This window comes from Panthera onca, chromosome B1 (assembly GCF_046562875.1).
Source record: "Panthera onca isolate mPanOnc1 chromosome B1, mPanOnc1 haplotype 2, whole genome shotgun sequence".
NCBI lineage: Eukaryota > Metazoa > Chordata > Mammalia > Carnivora > Felidae > Panthera > Panthera onca.
In genome coordinates this window covers 32,864,764-32,883,697 of record NC_138342.1, presented here as the reverse complement: position 1 = coordinate 32,883,697, position 18,934 = coordinate 32,864,764, and the positions used below count along the sequence as shown (strand labels likewise).

General features: G+C 36.8%; 2 protein-coding genes across 2 annotated transcripts in view; one reads left to right on the top strand and one right to left on the bottom strand.

Annotated features, from left to right (window-relative positions):
- RPL9 (ribosomal protein L9) overlaps positions 1–11,589 on the top strand; it is a 37,773-nt gene extending 26,184 nt beyond the window's left edge. The window contains exon 7 of the mRNA XM_078446193.2: positions 11,459–11,589. Coding sequence (XP_078302319.2) covers positions 11,459–11,574 — 116 coding nt within the window. The 3' untranslated portion in view covers positions 11,575–11,589. The remainder of the gene's footprint in view (positions 1–11,458) is intronic.
- KLB (klotho beta) overlaps positions 1–17,704 on the bottom strand; it is a 33,633-nt gene extending 15,929 nt beyond the window's left edge. The window contains exon 1 of the mRNA XM_060655886.3: positions 16,782–17,704. Coding sequence (XP_060511869.3) covers positions 16,782–17,651 — 870 coding nt within the window. The 5' untranslated portion in view covers positions 17,652–17,704. The remainder of the gene's footprint in view (positions 1–16,781) is intronic.
- Positions 17,705–18,934: the final 1,230 nt, after the last annotated feature.

Below are 18,934 nucleotides of genomic sequence, written 5' to 3'. Positions count from 1 at the left end.
CTCTCCTCCTAAAGAAATATTCAGGCTGTGGCCTTCTCCCCTACCTGGAACCTGGAAGGTTCCTGGAAGGAATCACAGGAGAGCCTGGGACAGACTTCACCTGAAGTGGTCTTATTCACTCTTTCTGGGATTTTCTGGGGCTGGAATCACAACAGAAAGACTTGAAAACTGTTTTTTGTTTTTTTCTGATTCGATATGAAAGCAATCATGCATGAGTGGAAAGGAAGCATTCTTTGCTTTATTCTGATCTGTCACTTAATCCCTCGGTATCCTCAGTAGTTTCATTCACAAAAGCCGCAGTGATCATCAGTACATCTCTTCAGGGCTGTTGTGCACCTGTGATGTGTAAAGCCCTGAACATGTAAGATTCCAAGTCATAAACTAACTGCCTTGCAAATATGATGTTATCAGACACTAGAGGAAGAGTGAGATGGAATCAGTATACATTCATTAAAACAGTCCTAATGGGAGCAAAAAAAGGAGAGGGGAATTTCTTTAAGATAGAGATGTTCTATTGCAGATTTCAGTGATTATATGAAAGATGGCCTAAGCTGTGATAAAATCTTGGTTGTATCAGCATTTTAATGAGAAATAGAACAGCTTAGAAGACAACAGACACGTACATTGGCAACTCCCTTCCAAGCAAGTTTTCTGGAGATACACACACACACACACACACACACACACACACACACGTGTTGTCATGCCCCAAGGTGACCTTCGTATTCCCCAGTGTCTCTTTCACCTTTGCTGCTATTTGCATAGGCTATCAAGGTATCCAGGGTTATCTTTGCTCAGGACTGAAGACAGCCTCTCCATTCTCATGTGGAGACTGTGGGGGAGGTTCTTTGTGTGGTACTTATGGTTATAACTTGATCCTGTTTGGCAAGTAACAAGGTAAAAAGTATTGCTCCAACATAGTGAGTTTGACATAAATCTTAATGAAATGGGGATATCCATGCATGTCCTTTGGTCTGGCACTCATAAAGGAGGTCTGTTGGGAAAACCGAAATGGGGTTTAGGAGTGTGGCCTGGCCCTGCAGCCTTGCACAACACTCCTTGTGCGATTTTCCAAGGTTACCCTCTATCTTGTACAAGGCCGTCTACCTTTGGAATGATTGATTTAAGGGAGCTTCAACCTTTGTTCTTCAGATTCAGTGGCTTAAAGGGGAAGTCAGCAGCTTTTTCCTTTTGAGCCAGCTATCAGAGCCTGATGTCACTGAGAGACAGCCAGGGGCCAAATATCTTCTTCTGTTCCCTCCTCTAGTCTAACATAGCAGCTTTCTTTGATGCCCCTAGAAGAGCAGATTCAGATAAGTTCTATGAACGATAGGAAGCAAGTAAGATACCGGCACAATTTCAGAAACAAGATGAAGATGGGGTCAGAGATCAGGAAGACATGGTGGGACGCTGGTGGAAGGGAAGGCTGTGGAGGGTACGGGCTGAAGACAGATGAGCAAACGTAGCATATCACCCGTGTCTGTATTTCAGGAACCCACAATCATTTGTCAAAAGCTAAATTTCCAAATATGTGCATGATTTTAGTCACACTTTGGTTGAAATATCTTCATGTGAACTATAAACTTGTTTATTGTTAAAGCTATTTCATAAAGTATTAAGTAAACACTGTTAAAGAAAATTTATTTAAAACCCTACAATCATAGCAAACTGTTTTCATATTTCTGTGATCCCATCCAGCTTTCCCAAATATATTTCCCAGCTAATATCCCTTTGAACAGTTTCCATCTTTTTAATCTTCATAACCATTCACCAATTTGATGAAATATGGCTTACTTAGTCATCTCTCTCTTTTGATAGGAATTAGCTTGGTCCCCTCCTTCCTTTCTTCTTCCCTTCCTTCCTTCCTTCCTTCCTTCCTCTCATTTTTTTTTCCTGTCATAAATAACGTTGCAATAACTAACTTTGGGCATATAGCTTTTAATGTGCTTGATTTATTTCCTTCTATTAATCCCACAAATGGGCTACCTATTTTTAAAATTGTTTTACATATTTCCAAATTACTCTTCACACATTTTGTCCATTGGTGTGAGTATTCTTTGACCATGTCCTTCAAAACATTGCTGTATTTGGGGATACATGGTTATCAAGAGCGACAGGAAACTGCTACTTACCTACATGGTATCATAGGGGAAAGGACCCAGGTCCCGAAAGCAAGAGACCTAGGCTCTAGTACTGGCCCTACTGCTAATTGGCTTTTTTGTCTTGGGTAAATCATTCCCTCCAATAGCCTCAGTTTTCCCTCTCCCTCTGTTATCCTAAGCTAAAAAGAAACACGCTAGACAATTGTAGTGAAGATCGAATGAGGTAAAACATGTGAAGACTGTGAAGACTACACAAATGTAAATTTGAAGTACTGTACTTTAAAAAAGGAAGCTGAAGATAACTTTAACTTTCTGTGGAAAACAATGGTAGGAAGTCTACGTGGGCAGGAAGAGTGTTCTGCAGCCAGCTCTCCCTTACCTCTCGAGTTTCATGGCTAGACATGTGTGTTCTCATTTATTTTTTTGCAGCTGATTGAGTTTTAGTCATTGTCCATTTGGATTGGGATTAATTTCAGCTTGATTGGATGGAGCTAGAGGGTATTATGCTCAGCAAAATAAGTCAGTCAGAGAAATAACAAATACCATACGATTTCACTCATATGTGGAATTTAAGAAACAAAACAGATGAACATAGGGGAAGGAGAAAAAAAAAGAGAGGGGGAGGCAAACGAGAAGAGACTCTCAACTGTAGAGAACAAACTGAGGGTTGCTGGAGGGGAGGGGGGATTGGGCTAAATGGGTGATGGGCACTAAGGAGGGCACTTGTTGGGATGAGCACTGGGTGTTGTATGTTAAGTGATGAATCACTAAATTCTATTCCTGAAACCAAAATAATAATAATAATAATAATAATGATAATAATGATGATAATAATTTCGGTTTGATTCATTGATTCATTTGTTTCATCTACTCAACACTTCTTTATGTTAGCATCCGGTTTTCTGCTAATTATAATTACTGTCCTTCCAGCTTATTTAACATTCATTCATTTTCCACGAATATTTATTGGGTGTTTAAGATATGCAAACTTTACTGTTCATTGCTAAAAAAATATGTAACTATTATTTCATTAAAGTTTATTATGTGACTGCTACTTCTTTAATTTTTTTTTGAATCTTGAAACTCTGGGAAATGATATCCCTCATTAATCTTAGGTGAGAATTTCAATATTAACAAAAGTTCCCACCTTTCATAAAGAAAATTTTTACCTATCCTATTTTTAATGGTTCAAATTCATGTTTTCTATAGTTGGAATAGCTCAGTAATGATAATATTAAAATTTGTTTTAATGAATTTTCCTATTTTCTTTCCAATTGTTATGTTTTCAAATGATTCTGACAAATCTTTGTTCGTTATCAGTTTGTATAGTTTCAGGATTTCCCTGTAGAAATCATGTAAAAGCTAAACTCTACTATATTTGTTCCTTCAAAAAAATGGTTTTAATATTGTTATAGAATTCTAATTTCAATGATAATATTACTAAATTCAACTAATGTTTGAGTCAGGATCTAAACCTGGCAACATAAAAGGAAAAAGGTCTAGAATAAACCTTATAATTAATTAAGCGAAGCATCTGTGGGTTTCCCCAGATATTAGAAGGGGCCTTAGAAGAAATCATTATTAGTAAATTGATGCTTAACTGAAGTTCAATTTCCTTGCCCAAGGAGAACATTTGCATGCCAAGTCTGCAGAGGTTGGAATGATATTTTAAGCTTCCTGTTATTATTACATTAACAATCGTGATCTTGTTAGTAATTTTTTCATGCAAAAGGACCATATCTCAGAGTATAATTGAAGCTAAAATGGTCTGAGTGGATGACCTGAGGCCTTTCCTCAGGATTTAGGAATGAAGACTTAAAGACAGTCAACATAGAAAACACTCTGGAAATTACAAATAATACAATTATTACAATAACAAAAATAAGACAAGACCTTTTGGGCCCTGCAACAAAGGCAGATTTCCCATGAACTAAAGGAAGCTGAAGTTTTAGGGCCACTCACTTATATGGGTCCCTCTCTATAGAATGTGCTAGGTGGGTTGGAAGCCAGGTTGTATTTAGAAGCATTTCTAGGTAAGTATTCCTTATGAATTCCCTGAAGAGACCTTGGAAAAAAAGGAATCTGAATCAAGCCCACAGTAACCTGTTGTAATATTTTTCTCATTCCAAATAAATGTTCACTCTTGTACCAACTTTCATGTCCATAATTTTTTTTCTTACAGAGGGTCCCCCAGATTGTACATTTCAGGCCCATATAGTATAGAACCATGCCTGGCCTCCAAGCATCTTGAATGCAGAGCCTGTACCTATTTTGTTTCCAGTGGTACCTATAGATGCCCAGAGAAAAGCCTGACACAGAATACTTGCTGAATGAGTGCCCAGTATGGGTCAGCTAGTCAGCTGGTCACCTGACACACATTGTCGATAGTACAGCCCCTACAAGGCAGATTTAATTTTTACCATTTTAGAGAAGAAACTGAGGTTCACAGAGGCTGGACATTGGTGAAGCTAGGATTTGAACCCAGGCCTTTCTGGTCACTTTACTAAACCATCCTGCTTTCTATATGTCCGACTAATTCTAAATTTTGAAGCACTTGGGGACCATCTGACATGAACCACAACATACTGCTTTAAAATTATATTTTCTTCCTGCTGTACTTGATTATAATTGATTAAAAGAACTGAACGGTCATAGAATGAAGGTATTGTATCCCACTCTTCCATGCTGAGAGGAAAATATCTATGTATGTGAAATTCAGTATCACCTAGAAAGGTCATGGAAAAAATTTGGAGTTTTCAGAAAACCATGTAGCTGTCCAAGTGCCTGGCCCAGCATGGAACACGTCTGTATAATTCCCTGGGCTCCTTTCCTAGAACCAGCAAAGTTGGCATTAGATATTGTCCTCATTGGTGTCAGAAGCTAAATGAATCCTGAGGGACCACTTCTACACTTGACCGTCTTGATTGAGGATTGAGATCTTTACACCATTGTGAATGTTAGACCAAGAGGGCAGGGATGCTGTGGTTGTATAGCATTCAGCGCAGCACCATTTTCAAACAAATCATAATTAAATGGTCATTAAAGATTAGTGATTTTCATGATCAAATAAACAGTGATTAAATTACAGAACCATAGAAAATCAATAGTGTAAATAGTAATAAGAACCAACATGTATCCAGGGCCAGATATGCTGAGCACTGTTCTAAGTGCTTCCCATGTACTATCTCATTTAATCTTTATTTAGGAGAATTAAGGTAGGTACAATTAGCATTCCCACTTTAGAGGCGAGGAGACCAATGGATGGGGAGGTTAAATGACTTGTCTAGTTTCAGAAACCAAGTCAAGCCCACACTGTGTTTCTCCAAGTTCTGGGCTCTTGCCTGCTAACTAGAGGTAGGGGATGGACCTTACAGGTCACTTGATCCAATCTGCAAATATCTTCTATATAGAAGAGATGCTGAAGCCCAAGATGTAAGTGACTTGCCCAATGTCTCAGTGGCAAAGCTAGGATTGGAACTGAGTCTTTCAGCTTTCTCCATCACTGTCATTTCCAGGACATTACATGCATTAAATTATATGCCTTTGAAGCATACTTTTATGCCTGAGACCCAAAGGTGATTGAACAGGCTGAGACAATGCTAGGGGTATGTAACAGACAAGGCACAAAAACAAGGACCAGTACACTGTGAAACCCATGGGACAGTTTTTGGGTGCCAGTAACACTGTAAGGAAAGAGGCAAACTGGGAGTCGTGGTTTTGATTATACCTTCATCCAGCCTCACCAGCCGGGGCACCATATCAGTACCTAATCAAACAGTGAATTCATTAGCATTACCTTCTGTTTATTTTTTTTTTTCCCTTAGAGAAATCATACACGTTAGCAAAAGCAAATTTCAATAAATCATTTTATCTTTTTCCTTTAACCTACGGCTATTTTATCTTTTTCTTCACTCTCCATTCATTCACATTGATTAATTGCTTAAATTCAAGTCTACAAATACTTATTTAACAAATACAAGGCACCTTGGTGGGCATTTAGAAAAAACATTAACAAGATAACTCCTGCCTTCAGATGAAGTATAACTTCTTTTTTTTTTTTTTTATGTTTTATTTATTTTTGAGAGAGTGCAAGCAGGGGAGGGGCAGAGAGAGAAAGACAGAGGATCAGAAGCGGGCTCTGTGCTGACAGCAGTGAGCCTGATGTGGGGCTTGAACTCACTAACCATGAGATCATGACCTGAGCAGAAGTCAGACGCTCAACGGACTGAGCCACCCAGGTGCCCTGAAGTATAACTTCTAATAGGAAAGAGAAGTACTAAAATAAGTAGATAAAAGCAGTATACTTTTGGGGTGCCTGGGTGGCATAGTTGGTTGGGCATCCAACTTAGGCTCAGGTCATGATCTCACGGTTAGTGGGTTTGAGCCCTGAATCCGGCTCTGTGCTGACGACTCAGAGCCTAGAGCCTGCTTCAGGTTCTGTGTCTCCCTCTCTCACTATCCCTCCCCTACTCGTGCTGTGTTGCTCTCTCTCTCTCTCTCTCTCTCTCAAAAGTAAATAAACATTAAAAAAAAAGCAGTATACTTTTGCATTTCAATTAATCAGAAATGATAACTGAAACTTAGTATAATAATATGATTCCAATTTTGTGAAAAAAATGTGACTTTACATATGTGTTTATATACACCTAGAAAAGTATGTGGATAATGAGCAAGCTGCTAGCAGTTGTTACTTCTGGGGGGTGGGGGTTTAGGGTATAAGAGGAGACTTTCCATTTTTGACTTTGACTTCTGTCTTTCTGTATTGTTTGAATGTTTTGCAGTAAAAATGCATTATATTTCTAAAGTCAAGAGACTTTAAAAGTCATTTAAAAAGTCAAGAGAATTGGTTGAAACAAATGGTTTCTGTCAGTGTATTTAATTGCTCTAAGCTATTACTCTAGTTTCTCCAAAGTTCCAAAACTCTCATGGGAAAAACCGAAACTTATAAAAAGTTCAGTTATTCTGGATTTTATTATCTATTAAATAATGCCTTTTTACTCCATAATAATAAATGTTGATATTCAAAGGTAAGAGCAGAAGACATACAATATATATGTGATTAACATGAAAGAAGAACTGAAAGCAGTAAACCTCAGCCCCCTTTTTTTTAAGACTCAGTCACATAATCAAGATATGACACTATGAAGAACCCATCAATATACTCTCCAAAATACTAAAAGATTTGGTTTTCCCCAGCCTCAAGACTTCCCCCAAACATTTTCAGGCAGATCACCCAGAAACCACTTTAATTACTTCTGTGATTCACTCTTGACTGGTTAGTAAGTTTGGGAGTTCTGATCTATTCTTAGCATTCCTACTGCTTTTCAGCGACGGAATCGCTAATGTCTGTTTAATGACCCTCTTTTCTTTTAACATAGACTAAATGACTTGTCAGTTTTCTCAGTAAGATTTTTTACACTAATGCAAAGCTTTCCTCGGTTCATTTTTTCCATCATATCCAGCACTGTTTCGATCGCTTACAGTATTTTCTGATCTCTGGCTTCCTTTTCCATGTATGAGAGTGTTCACATCAAACCAAGCTGTTTAAATATGATCACAATGTTATTCTCTGAACATTTATAATTACATTTACTTAAACTCTTGTTAATCATTCACTGAACTATAACTTTTTCTACTGAACGATTAGAGAAAGTAAATATTGGGGCGCCTGGGTGGCTCAGTCAGTTAAGCGACCGACTTCGGCTCAGGTCATGATCTTGTGGTCTGTGAGTTCGAGCCCCGCATCAGGTTCTGTGTTGACAGCCTGGAGCCTGCTTCGGATTCTGTGTCTCCCTCTCTCTGTGCCCCTCCTCTGCTCACACTCTGTCTCTCCCTTTTTCTTTCAAAAATAAAAATAAACATTTAAAAGAAAAAGTAAATATTGCTCTCTTGAAGATTTTAGAATACCAATTGTCTTCTACAAATAGGTTTTTTTACATGACTCCTATCTGACAAGGGTATTTTGAGTATAGAAGCTGTCTTTGGCAATTCTTATGTACAAGCAGTTTTCATGTTTGTATTCAAATTTGATTAGAAATGCCTGTAAGAATGCCAGTCTTAACTTGTTTGATCATTATTTCCTCTATTTTGTTAGAAGTGTCTTAGACGCTAATGGAGATGAATTGGGATTATCGTATAGGTACTATGCATTAGCTAATTAAATGAATAATTGTGTTAAAATGTATTAAACTGTACGAGGTTCCTGGGAGGCTCAGACGGTTAAGTGTCCAACTTTGGCCCAGGTCATGATCTCACAGCTCATGAGTTCGAGCCCCGTGACTGTGCTGACAGCTCAGAGCCTGGAGCCTGCTTGGGGTTCTGTGTATGTCTGCCTCTCTGCCCCTCCCCTGCTCGTACTCTGTCTCTCTGTCTCTCTCAAAAATGAATAAACATTAAAAAATTTTTTTATTAAACTTCAAATGGTTTTGCCAAGGGCACACACATGTGATTTAACATTACTTCAATGGGACACTAAAGTTTTGAGAAAATAAAACATTAAAATAATGGAAACACATGGAAAACCTTATGGTTAATGTATGAATCAGGGATAAATTGTTCATAGATTTTGTGGACAAATAAAATATGTGGATGGATGGTTCTGGTCTTTAAAAAGGCAAAGTGAAGTTAAATATCTGTGAGTCAGCATCAACGCAAGTGACTGCCATGGGTTTTAAGACTATAAATTGTTCTTTTCCATTGAAGCCAGGTAGCTGATTCATGTCATCAAACCTTGTTAGCTTGGATTCAGATGGATAAGATTTGAATTTTGGTTCTGTCAATTATTACGGAGTAAAAATCACATACAACCTCAGAGAAACTTGTCTGGGCTTCCGCGTCATCAACTGTAAAATGACTATAAGAGTACCTACCTGGCAGAGTTGACGCACAAATCAAATGAGACAATGTATGAAAAGTACCTAGTATAGTTTCAGACACTACGGTAGGTATGCGGTATTCTTCTTATAATAATGATTAAGAATAGTATGATAGAGCAGTGCCTGGGTGGCTCAGTCAGTTAAATACCTGACTCTTGGTTTTGGCTCAGGTCGTGATCTCACGGTTCATGGGTTTGAGCCCTACATGGGACTCTGTGCTGACAGTATGGAGCCTGCTTGGGATTCTCTCTCCCTCTCTCTCTCTCTCTCTCTCTCTCTCTCTCCCTCTCTCTTTCTCTCTCCCTCTCTCCCCCCTCCCCCCCCCGTCTCTCTGCTCCTCACCCACTCTCTCTCAAAATAAATTAACAAACTTAAAAAAAAAAAAAAGAATAGTATGATAGAGGGGCACCTGGGTGGTTCAGTCAGTCAAACATCCAAATTCAGCTCAGGTCATGATCTCATGGTTCGTGAATTTGAGCCCCACGTTGGGCTCTGCGCTGACAGTGAGAAGCCTGCTTGGGATTCTCTCTCTCCCTGTCTCTCAAAATAAATAAATAAACTTAAAAAAAATAGTAAGATAGAATGTCAAAAACTTATCTGCAATAATTGTCTTAATTCTCCACTTTACTGTAAGAATTAAGACCAACCTCTTCCCCCATTCCTGTGTCCTTTTTTTTGTTCATTTTGTGTGGGACAGGTAAGTGGTGGAAGGTAGCAAGTAACAAGGCTTTTTTCTTTTTAACCTTTTTTTCTGTCCTTCATTGACAGAAAACTTTGGGCTGGTTTTTTAACCATAGATTTCGCAAAAATTAAATAAAAAATTTTTTTTAATGTTTATTTACTTTTGAGAGAGAGAGAGATAGAGGGCGAGTGGGGGAGGGGCAGAGAGAGAGAGGGAGACACAGAATCTGAAGCAGGCTCCAGGTTCCGAGCTGTCAGCACAGAGCCCGAGTTGGGGCTTGAACTCATGAGCTATGAGATCATGACCTGAGCTGAAGTTGGATGCTTAATGGACTGAGCCACCCAGGCGCCCCCAAAATTACTTTTGGTATTTTGTTGTCTTGTAACCCAACTTTAACAAGGGAGTTTTTAAACATTCCTTTATTTTTCTCATGGAAATAAATCATTTCAGATGATCATTAGAGATTTTGTTTCTATCTGACCAACATAAGCTAAAGAAGGCTCCTGCTAGTATTTCCATTTCAAAATATCACACTTAGCCTTCAAGATATTGGTGGGGGTTTGGGCAGAAGAGGCTTAAAAGTGACATTTTTTATCTGTTTAAATATGCCTGTGAAACACTGCAGCTTTCTTGTTCAAGAAAGTAGTTGCCGTGTTCTGTTGGAAAGAAGGCTTAGTTATTAATCGTGTGAATGGTGGCCTTTCATAGCTGTTTTTTGAGTTTTAACACTAAATTTTGGTTAAGAACTGTATTATATAAAGATAATTGTTGTCTTTTAAAATATAAAATAATCTCTTTACTAATAGTGGAAATTTCATAACATATAAAAATAGAAGAATATAGTGAACCCTCATGAGCACATCACTCAGCTTTAAGTGTCATTAATATTCTGCAGCTTGTTTCAAGGTGGGCTTTTAATGTAAAATTTTTTTGATGTTCATTTATTTATTTTTGAGAGATACAGAGAGAGCAGGGCAGGGGCGGAGAGAGATGGAGACAGAGAATCCCAAGTAGTATCCACACTGTCAGCACAGAGCCTGATGTGGGGCTCGAACTCACGAGTTGTGAGATCATGACCTGAGCCCAAACCAAGAGTCAGAGACTTAACCAACTGAGCCACCCAGGCTCCCTTGATGTAAAATTTTTAATAGAAACAAGCATAGATAATTGATTTGCATATTCTGAAAAGACTATGTATTTATGCCAGAATCTGTATTGTTGTGTGTGTATGCATGTGCGTGTGCGTGTGTGTGTGTGTGTGTGTGGTGTGTTTGTGTGTCTGAAATCAACTTTTATTCAATTGCAATTTTAAATCCTTTCTGGGAAAAAAAAAATCCTTTCTGGAACAAGGTAGATCTTCCTTAAATAGAAAATAATCAGTTGAATTATTTATTGATACCTAATGCATACCCAGCCTTGTATGAACTTCTCTGAGGGAACAATGGCCAAGAAATGCTAAGACAATGTTCCTCAAAGAGGTAGAAAAATAGGGACTAAATCAAATCTTATCCCAGGCTCAGAAACAAGTAGGTGAGGCCTTGACCTCGAGCAGAGTTTCCCAACATTTCTTGTCCTGAAAGCCTCTTTCATAGTATTAAGCAATCTCTTGAACCCCTGAGGATTTTAAAAAATAATTTCATCATTTCTGTGTAATATACAAAAAAGTGTTGACATACATTTTATTTTATATAAGCCTATTTTATTAAAAATTGTGTTGGAAAGTATCTCAATTCTGTATCTCAAGGCCAAAGTTGAGTTAATTCTTGAAGGAAATTACATTGAACTTGTATCAAACTCAGCTGCTTTGATTCAGCAAGCCACAACAGTTAAAAAAAAAAGGATATCAGAAAATCTAGGGATACTATCTATGTTTCTGAAAAAGGAACAGTTCAGCAGACTGATGAATAAGATCTAAGTTGTCCAGCTACAGAAATAGCAAGATGTCGGATGATTTTTCAGACTTATTTGTAGTATTTTAAAGATGCAACAAAAGCTGTATTGGTTGGAGCTTTTTCTTAAAGCAATAACATAAAAAAAGAAAGTTTATTTTAAATAAATTGAAAATATTCAAAAATAAATTACAAATATTTAAGATGCTCATGTACATAAACATAAATTTTGGCATTTTCCCATTTAATAATCATACATTATTCAAATTATTTTAATTACACAAGAAAAAGCATTTTATGTCACATTTTTAAATGGCACACTCTGTTTGGTTTTAGGACCAAATGTATTACAGTGGTATTTTCCAAGTCTGGTACACCTACCTCTTTTTGTATGGGAGGTGACATTAGGTGTAACAAAGAAGAAAGTTTTTTGTTTTCAACGTTACATATTTATTTGAAGGGCATTTGAAAATACTTATCTCATGTACAGTAAGAATAAATTTTTCTTTCAAAATAAGCATTTTAAGGAAAAACATTTTAGTAAATAATAGTACATGTGGCACTTGGATATGCAAACAAACAAAAAACAAGCAAAAAAAAAAAAGCCAACATGAAGTGATACACAAAAAAACAAACTTTGTGAAACAAGATGTTGTGGCATCAAAAGTGGATGAAAGTTGCTTACGTAACGTTTGTTTGAATTCTTGAATTTTGCTTTTCAAAAAGTACATTTAATGTTTTGTTTGTAAATAACTATGTAAGAGAAATGGTCTGGGGCAGTTTTTACAAGTATTTCGCAAGTAATGCAAAGCTAGTAGAGATAGTCTCTATTCTCAATGTGTGAAAAGCCAAACTAGACATAAATTAATATAGAGTGTATGTGTGCAACTTACAGTTCTGGTGAAAATCATGAAGCGATTTTATGTCCCTCATACTAATTATATTTCAACGTCCTTGCTCTTTCTGCTTCATGTTTTTAACCAATTGTCTATTACAGGTTTACGGTAGAAGGAAAGGAGAAGAATTTTGCCTCCCACATGTTGGGGACATTTGACAATGTCTGGAGACAAATTTGGTGTCACAACCCTGAGGACAAGGGCACTACTGTCATCTCTCTAGTGGGTAGAGGCCAGGGATACTGCTAAACATTCTACAAAGCACACGAAAGCCCACCACAAAAAGAATTATTTGGCCCCAAATGTCAATAGCACTGAGGTTGAGAAATTGAAAGATAAAAATTTAAGGCAATGAAGTCAAAACTATCATGGAAGCTATTTTGTGGAGTAGTAAACTGAATGACTTGCCATCTTATGAGCAAAGTCATCTTCCCCAACCTCTGGGCATGTTTACTCAGAGGTTCTAGATGTTCCCTTTTAAGGGGGAGAGGGACTTACAAATTTAAATTATTATGCATATTTATTGACTTAAAAGTAGAAAGAAAACAGACACCTTAACCATCTTTACTAATGTGAAACCTTGAAGCTTTGCTGATCTGAGGGATGAGAGCAATAGGCCACACAGGCTGGGATCCGTCTCTGGGACTTTAAAAATTGAACTTGAAAGAGAGAAATCTTTCCTCTACAAAGGAGAGAATGATGCCGAACCCCAAGAAGAGAAGGTTGTGAGAGATCCGAGACAAAGGGCTTCTGACAGTGTCCTCATTACTGGATCCGTTCATCCCTGTGATTTGGTTACTGGGCCAGGAAATTGCTCATTTTTGCTTAAGTCAACTTGAATTAGGTTTCTGTCACTCACAACCAAAAAGTCCTGACTGATATACCAGTGGATTAACATAGGCAATATTTCAAGAATTAGTAATAATGCAACAAAATATGAGTTTTGAACTTGACATTGGCTCTTTGATTACAAGGTTTAAGAAAGAAATCCTAAACTACTCACTCAAAAAACATTTCTACCTCGCATGAACCTAATCCTAATATTCTGTGTTGGGTGCTAGAAACACAAAGACAAATAAAGAATAGCCTCTCCTTTCAAGGAGCTCTCAGGCTCCTTGGGGAGACAGAAGAGTACCACATGCTATGAGTGCTACGGTAGCAGCAAGCACATCTTACTATGGGAGCCCTTAGAAGGGACAACAACCTTAGCAGGTCAAGAATAACTTAGAGGTGGTGACTGCCTAAACTGAGTCTTGAAGGACATTAGATGGGTAAAGTAGAGAGTACAAAGGGCATTCTCACTGGATAGAATGCTAGTAAAGGCTGAATGGGGAGGACTAGTAAGGTATAATCAAAACACTCCTAGTGTATTATCGTGGAGCATGGGGTGGGAGGGGTTGGCGTTAGTGATGGAGATGGGAGAGTGGCCAGGAAGGACGCGGGAATGCAGGCCAGGGGTTGGATGTCTTGGTGGAAAATCAGGACGTTAATCCTAAAAGCTTTGGGGAGCCACTTCCTAGATTTTATGCAGGGGTGCAGCATGATGCATGTTGGAAATAATCACTCTGTGGTAAAACAGGGATAATAACAGGTATCTGGCAAGGTTGCTGCCGAAGTTATACATAATATTTAAAGCCATGACTACCATGCTTAGAGATGGTCAGTCAAAAGACGTACTCTCTTTCTTTTCCAAATATTGTCCAAAACTCAGAATGGAGCGTCCATTAGTAGGTGTGATTACGACAAATTTTTACCCAAGGCTTAGGCTCACTCTAAGGTAATCACCAAATCTGCAATGAAGTTGGAATTTAAATTCCAGGTCAGTCTCAGGACTGACTAGGCCATTCAGGTTCCCTCTAAACCAGGACAATGCAGACTGAAATGGAGTTTCCAATGTTATTCTGGGACTAGAAAACCCCAACAGCCACAGTGAAATCTTTTCAAAGTCTGAGGAGTAGGAAATAAAACGATCTATAACCACCCATGAATTTACTTTCATATTAGGCTTTTTAAAAACTCAGTGAGATGTGTTAACTTGGACTAAAAACTAATCCTCAGGAATACTTCTGGGTCACAGATGGCTGAGTAAGGAAGAAATACTTCATTGCAACATAAAATATCAAATTAATCTTTTTCACGTTAAAGGAAGAACAGAGAAGGAACAGTGGAAAAAATGAGTTCACCTCAGGCTACCAAACCATTGCAAGATTTCTCTCTGGAGCTATATGTCACTGGGTTATGAAGCATATTTCACTTTCTGACTGATTTCAAAGGACCTCTTACCCTCCTTATTTAAGTCAGTGATTTAGAAATTTTAAAGAGATAGAAGAAATTATTTGGAAAACACAATAATTAAAAAATGTAATCCCTCAATTTAAAACAATGAAATTTATTTCACTACCAGAGAGTGCTGATTTTGTGTTTAAGGCAGACTTTGTCTCAAATTAGGGGAAAATGAAAAACATCTGAAAATACAGCATTTTATATGCTAAGTTTGTAAGCAATGCCTGTTTGTTAGTTACAACTTTTCCTGTGTATTTTTTATCAGATAGCCAGTTTTTAAGGCCTTAAATTAACCACCAAAACAGATTTTTCATGAAAATTCCAATTGTTAACATTTTCCAGGCAAACCGAAAACTTTTCAACAACTGAGAACATTTTTCTTTATAAACATGTTAAATAATCATATGTGTGCCTGTATTTGTGTAGAAAACTTTAAAAAGACTATATAAGAAACCATCAACAGTAGCTTCCTCAAGGTTTAGATTGCCAGGTGGAGAGGGAGAGACGAATTTAACTTTTTTCACTTTATAAACTTTGGTACAATCTGATGTTTCTTAATCTTCACAAGCATATAGTATACATGAATGTTTAAATTTTAATAATTTAAAGAACTAGATAAAAGGAATATTTTTCTAACTTATATATGCATAATCTTCATAGTTAATAGCTGTAAGTCTTCTCCCCTTTAAGGTCTTTTTTGCCAAATCACAGTATAGCCTCACAGTAATGTTCTATATACAACCCTAACCAAAGATTTGTAAATGATCTTGAAATCATAATGCAATCAGTTTACTGCCAAGGCAGATGCAACAGAACTATAGTATGACACACATATATAATAGCCCAGAAAGTTCAAAAAGATAAGAAGGGTGGGCAGATATTTTTGTAAGCGCAAATTTAGACACAGAGTAATTTTATGTTCCTAAATATTTTTCTACTTCTATACATTTCACATTTGATTGTTAAAAATCAAAATACTTCTCCTAGCACATTATTAAACACTATTAACAAAGTTGTTTTCATTTTTAAAATGTAACAGGTGTCCAGAGTAATTTATTTTTCCCAAGGAACCCCTTTGACTCAAAAAGTTAAACCTGATTCTAGATGTTAGCCTCAATGTGAGGTGAAGTCTCTTCAAAATCTCCGAAAGATTGCTCTTTTAAAAACATTCTTAATGAAAACATTTCGTGTTTAATTATGTTGTCATTTATAAATTAATTCATTTAATCCCACTAAGCTTCAGTTTCCTCATCTTTAAAATGTGAATACTAATAGGACCTTGTTCATGAAGTTATCACAAGAATTAAATGTGATAATGCATGCAGAATGCTTAATATGGTCTGTGGTACAGAGTAAGCATCCAACCAATATTTGCTATTTTTTTGCTTACATTTTCAGCATTGTTTTAGTAATTTTCAGATTTCCCAACGTTAACTGTAGCTTTTAAAACATACTGAGTAGAGCATAGTCTTCCCAGTTTTTATATTACTAGTTTAATTTTAACTCTTAGAACAGTTAACCTCATCTTTTCTGTAACACAGATAAAACCACTGTGAAGTGCATTTGTCTCAATTCCTGTATTTAATATGTGTCAGTTAGCTAACCTGTATTTAGCTTATTATTGCTAGGTATCACTAAGAATAGCAATACTAACAACAAATATTTATTGGAAATGGTCATGCCTTAAAAGAATCCTGAAATGGTTGCATATTTTCAGAAAAGGTTTCAGCATTTAGATTTCTAAAGTACTGGTTTTTCACAGAATGAAAGTGAACTCATATTCTCACACTGTATACTTGCAGATTTTGAGTTAAAACGTTTTTAAAGGGCAACATTTAGGGAAAATAATCAGCTTAATCCATTACTAAGAGCCTAAATAAATAAAACACGACCTTAAATATGAAATTTGAGGATAGAACTTGTGAGTTAGGCTAAAATTAGTTGAATTGATATTAATGAAAAGAATTAAACAGGAGATACATTTCTTAGTGATTCTCTTTAACTCCTGCTCCTTAACATTCTGAAGCTATAACATGAAGCCAGCCGTACAGTACCTTGATGAGGTTGTGTCCCACAGAGTAGACAGCTGCTAAGTTTCCCTTCTCTCCAGGCGCATGCAGACCTGTCCCATACCCATGCCAAGCAACTAGATATGGATTATGAATTGTAATCCAATATTTGACACGGTCCCCAAACGTCTGGAAACAGTAGGTGGCATAGTCATTGAAAATATCTATTATGGTTTCATTTTTCCACCCCCCATATTTTTCTTGTAGGGCCAAAGGCAAATCCCAATGATACAAAGTAACTATCGGTTGAATGTTTCTAAGTACTAGGGCATCGAGAAGAGCATTGTAATACTGGAGACCTTTCGCATTGGCAACTGCTGCTATTCCATCGGGGAAAAGCCTTGGCCAGGAAATTGAAAATTGATAAAAAGAAACTCCAATAAAATCCAGGGCTGATAAATCTTTTTCCAGAAAAATGTAACTGTCACTGGAACTGTTCGTGTCGTTGACATTTTTAAGGTGTGTTTGAATGAAATGATCCCATATAGAGGGTCCTTTTCCATCTGTCTTCCAATTCCCTTCCACTTGAAATGCTCCAGTCCCAACACCCCAAAAAAAGTTTTTAGGAAAAGTGTCATAGAGAAACAGCTGACTTTCATTTACCGGGCTAAAATGAGGATTTTTAGACCACACAGCTCTGCCGTCTCCAGAGAATCCAGTAACAGCTCGCAGGAGAATAAATGCTGACAGGATAGCAGATCTTTGCAGTCCCCGGTTGCACATTGTTTCCCGATAGTGTATGTTTCTTTCATCGGTGCTGAAGAAAAAAAAAAAAAAAAAAAAAAAAAAAAAAAAAAAAAAAAAAAAAAAAATCCATTCATTCCCTGGAGATCCAGCCGCACAGCCGGACTTCATTTGCCACTAACTGCTTGCCTGTCTTATCAACGCTTCAGTAAAAGCTTGTGATTGTAAACCTCTGTCAATGATTAGCTTGAACTGTGCGACTTAGGAGGGGCCACGGAGAGCAACGTAATTTGAGGGAGGTGGCTCTCCTACGCTCCCCAACACATTTCATTCTCTCTTACTATGGGAAAGATTATATGAAAACACATCACTGACCGTAGTTTGCGTAACAAAAACATGTATAAGCAATAAATAAAAATGCCATATTCTCTTTGTAGCCTTTCATATTGACCCAAATCTTTTCTGAATGTTTTGGACATTACTGAAAAAAATATATACCTTTTCCAGTTTTATATTTTTTGAGTGGTAATTTTATTTTTTCGCGTTTCAAGAGAAGCAATACAAACAAGGAGCATTCCTATAAGCTTATAATGCGGAACTAGAAAATAAAGTAAGATATCACACTTCTACCAAAATTATAACACATTGAAGAATAACCTTATCAGGTGCTACCTATTTTAAGAAAATTATAAAAATGTATCAATACATTTGAAAGAAAACGAATGAAGAAATATATAGCTCTTTCTAGATGGAAACACTGAATACTTTCCAACTTAATTTATAAATTTAATGTACTTTCAACCAATATCCTCTAAACCCCAAATTTTACTTCAACAAAATCATATGAAAGTTTGCTTGAAGAATAAATAGGCAATAATTACAAATAAAGAAAAGAAAAAGAAAATAGCGAAGGCATAGACTACCTTTACATATGAAAACATTTAAAAAAAAGCATAACTTAAATAACATGAATCTGGTATAGGAATAAATAGAAAGAAAATACTGTACAGAATCTATAGTCTCCAGATAAAACTTTTTAAAAAATGTATTCTTTTAAATATTTGAGATATCCCATAATAATGAAAGATAGAGTGGTTAACAGTTTGGCCTCTGGAATCAGACTGCCTGAGTTTAATTATAGCTGTGTGACTAGAAACAAATTATTTAACCTTTCTGCACCCCAGTTTCTTGTTATGTAAGAAAAGGCACAATACTAGTATCTACTGCATGGATAATTGTGAGAATTAAATGAGTTAATACATGTAAAGCACTTAGAAGAGACACTGACACTTAGTAAGTGCTCAATAAACATTATTCTTATTTCTTTGTGAAAAGGAAGGATTATTCAGAAAGTGATGCTAAGATTTAGCATAATAGACACTATGTTCTGGCTCCTGCCCACATTTTAAACTTCATTTCTCTTCAGTTAACTACATGTAGTACCCTGCCCTTCA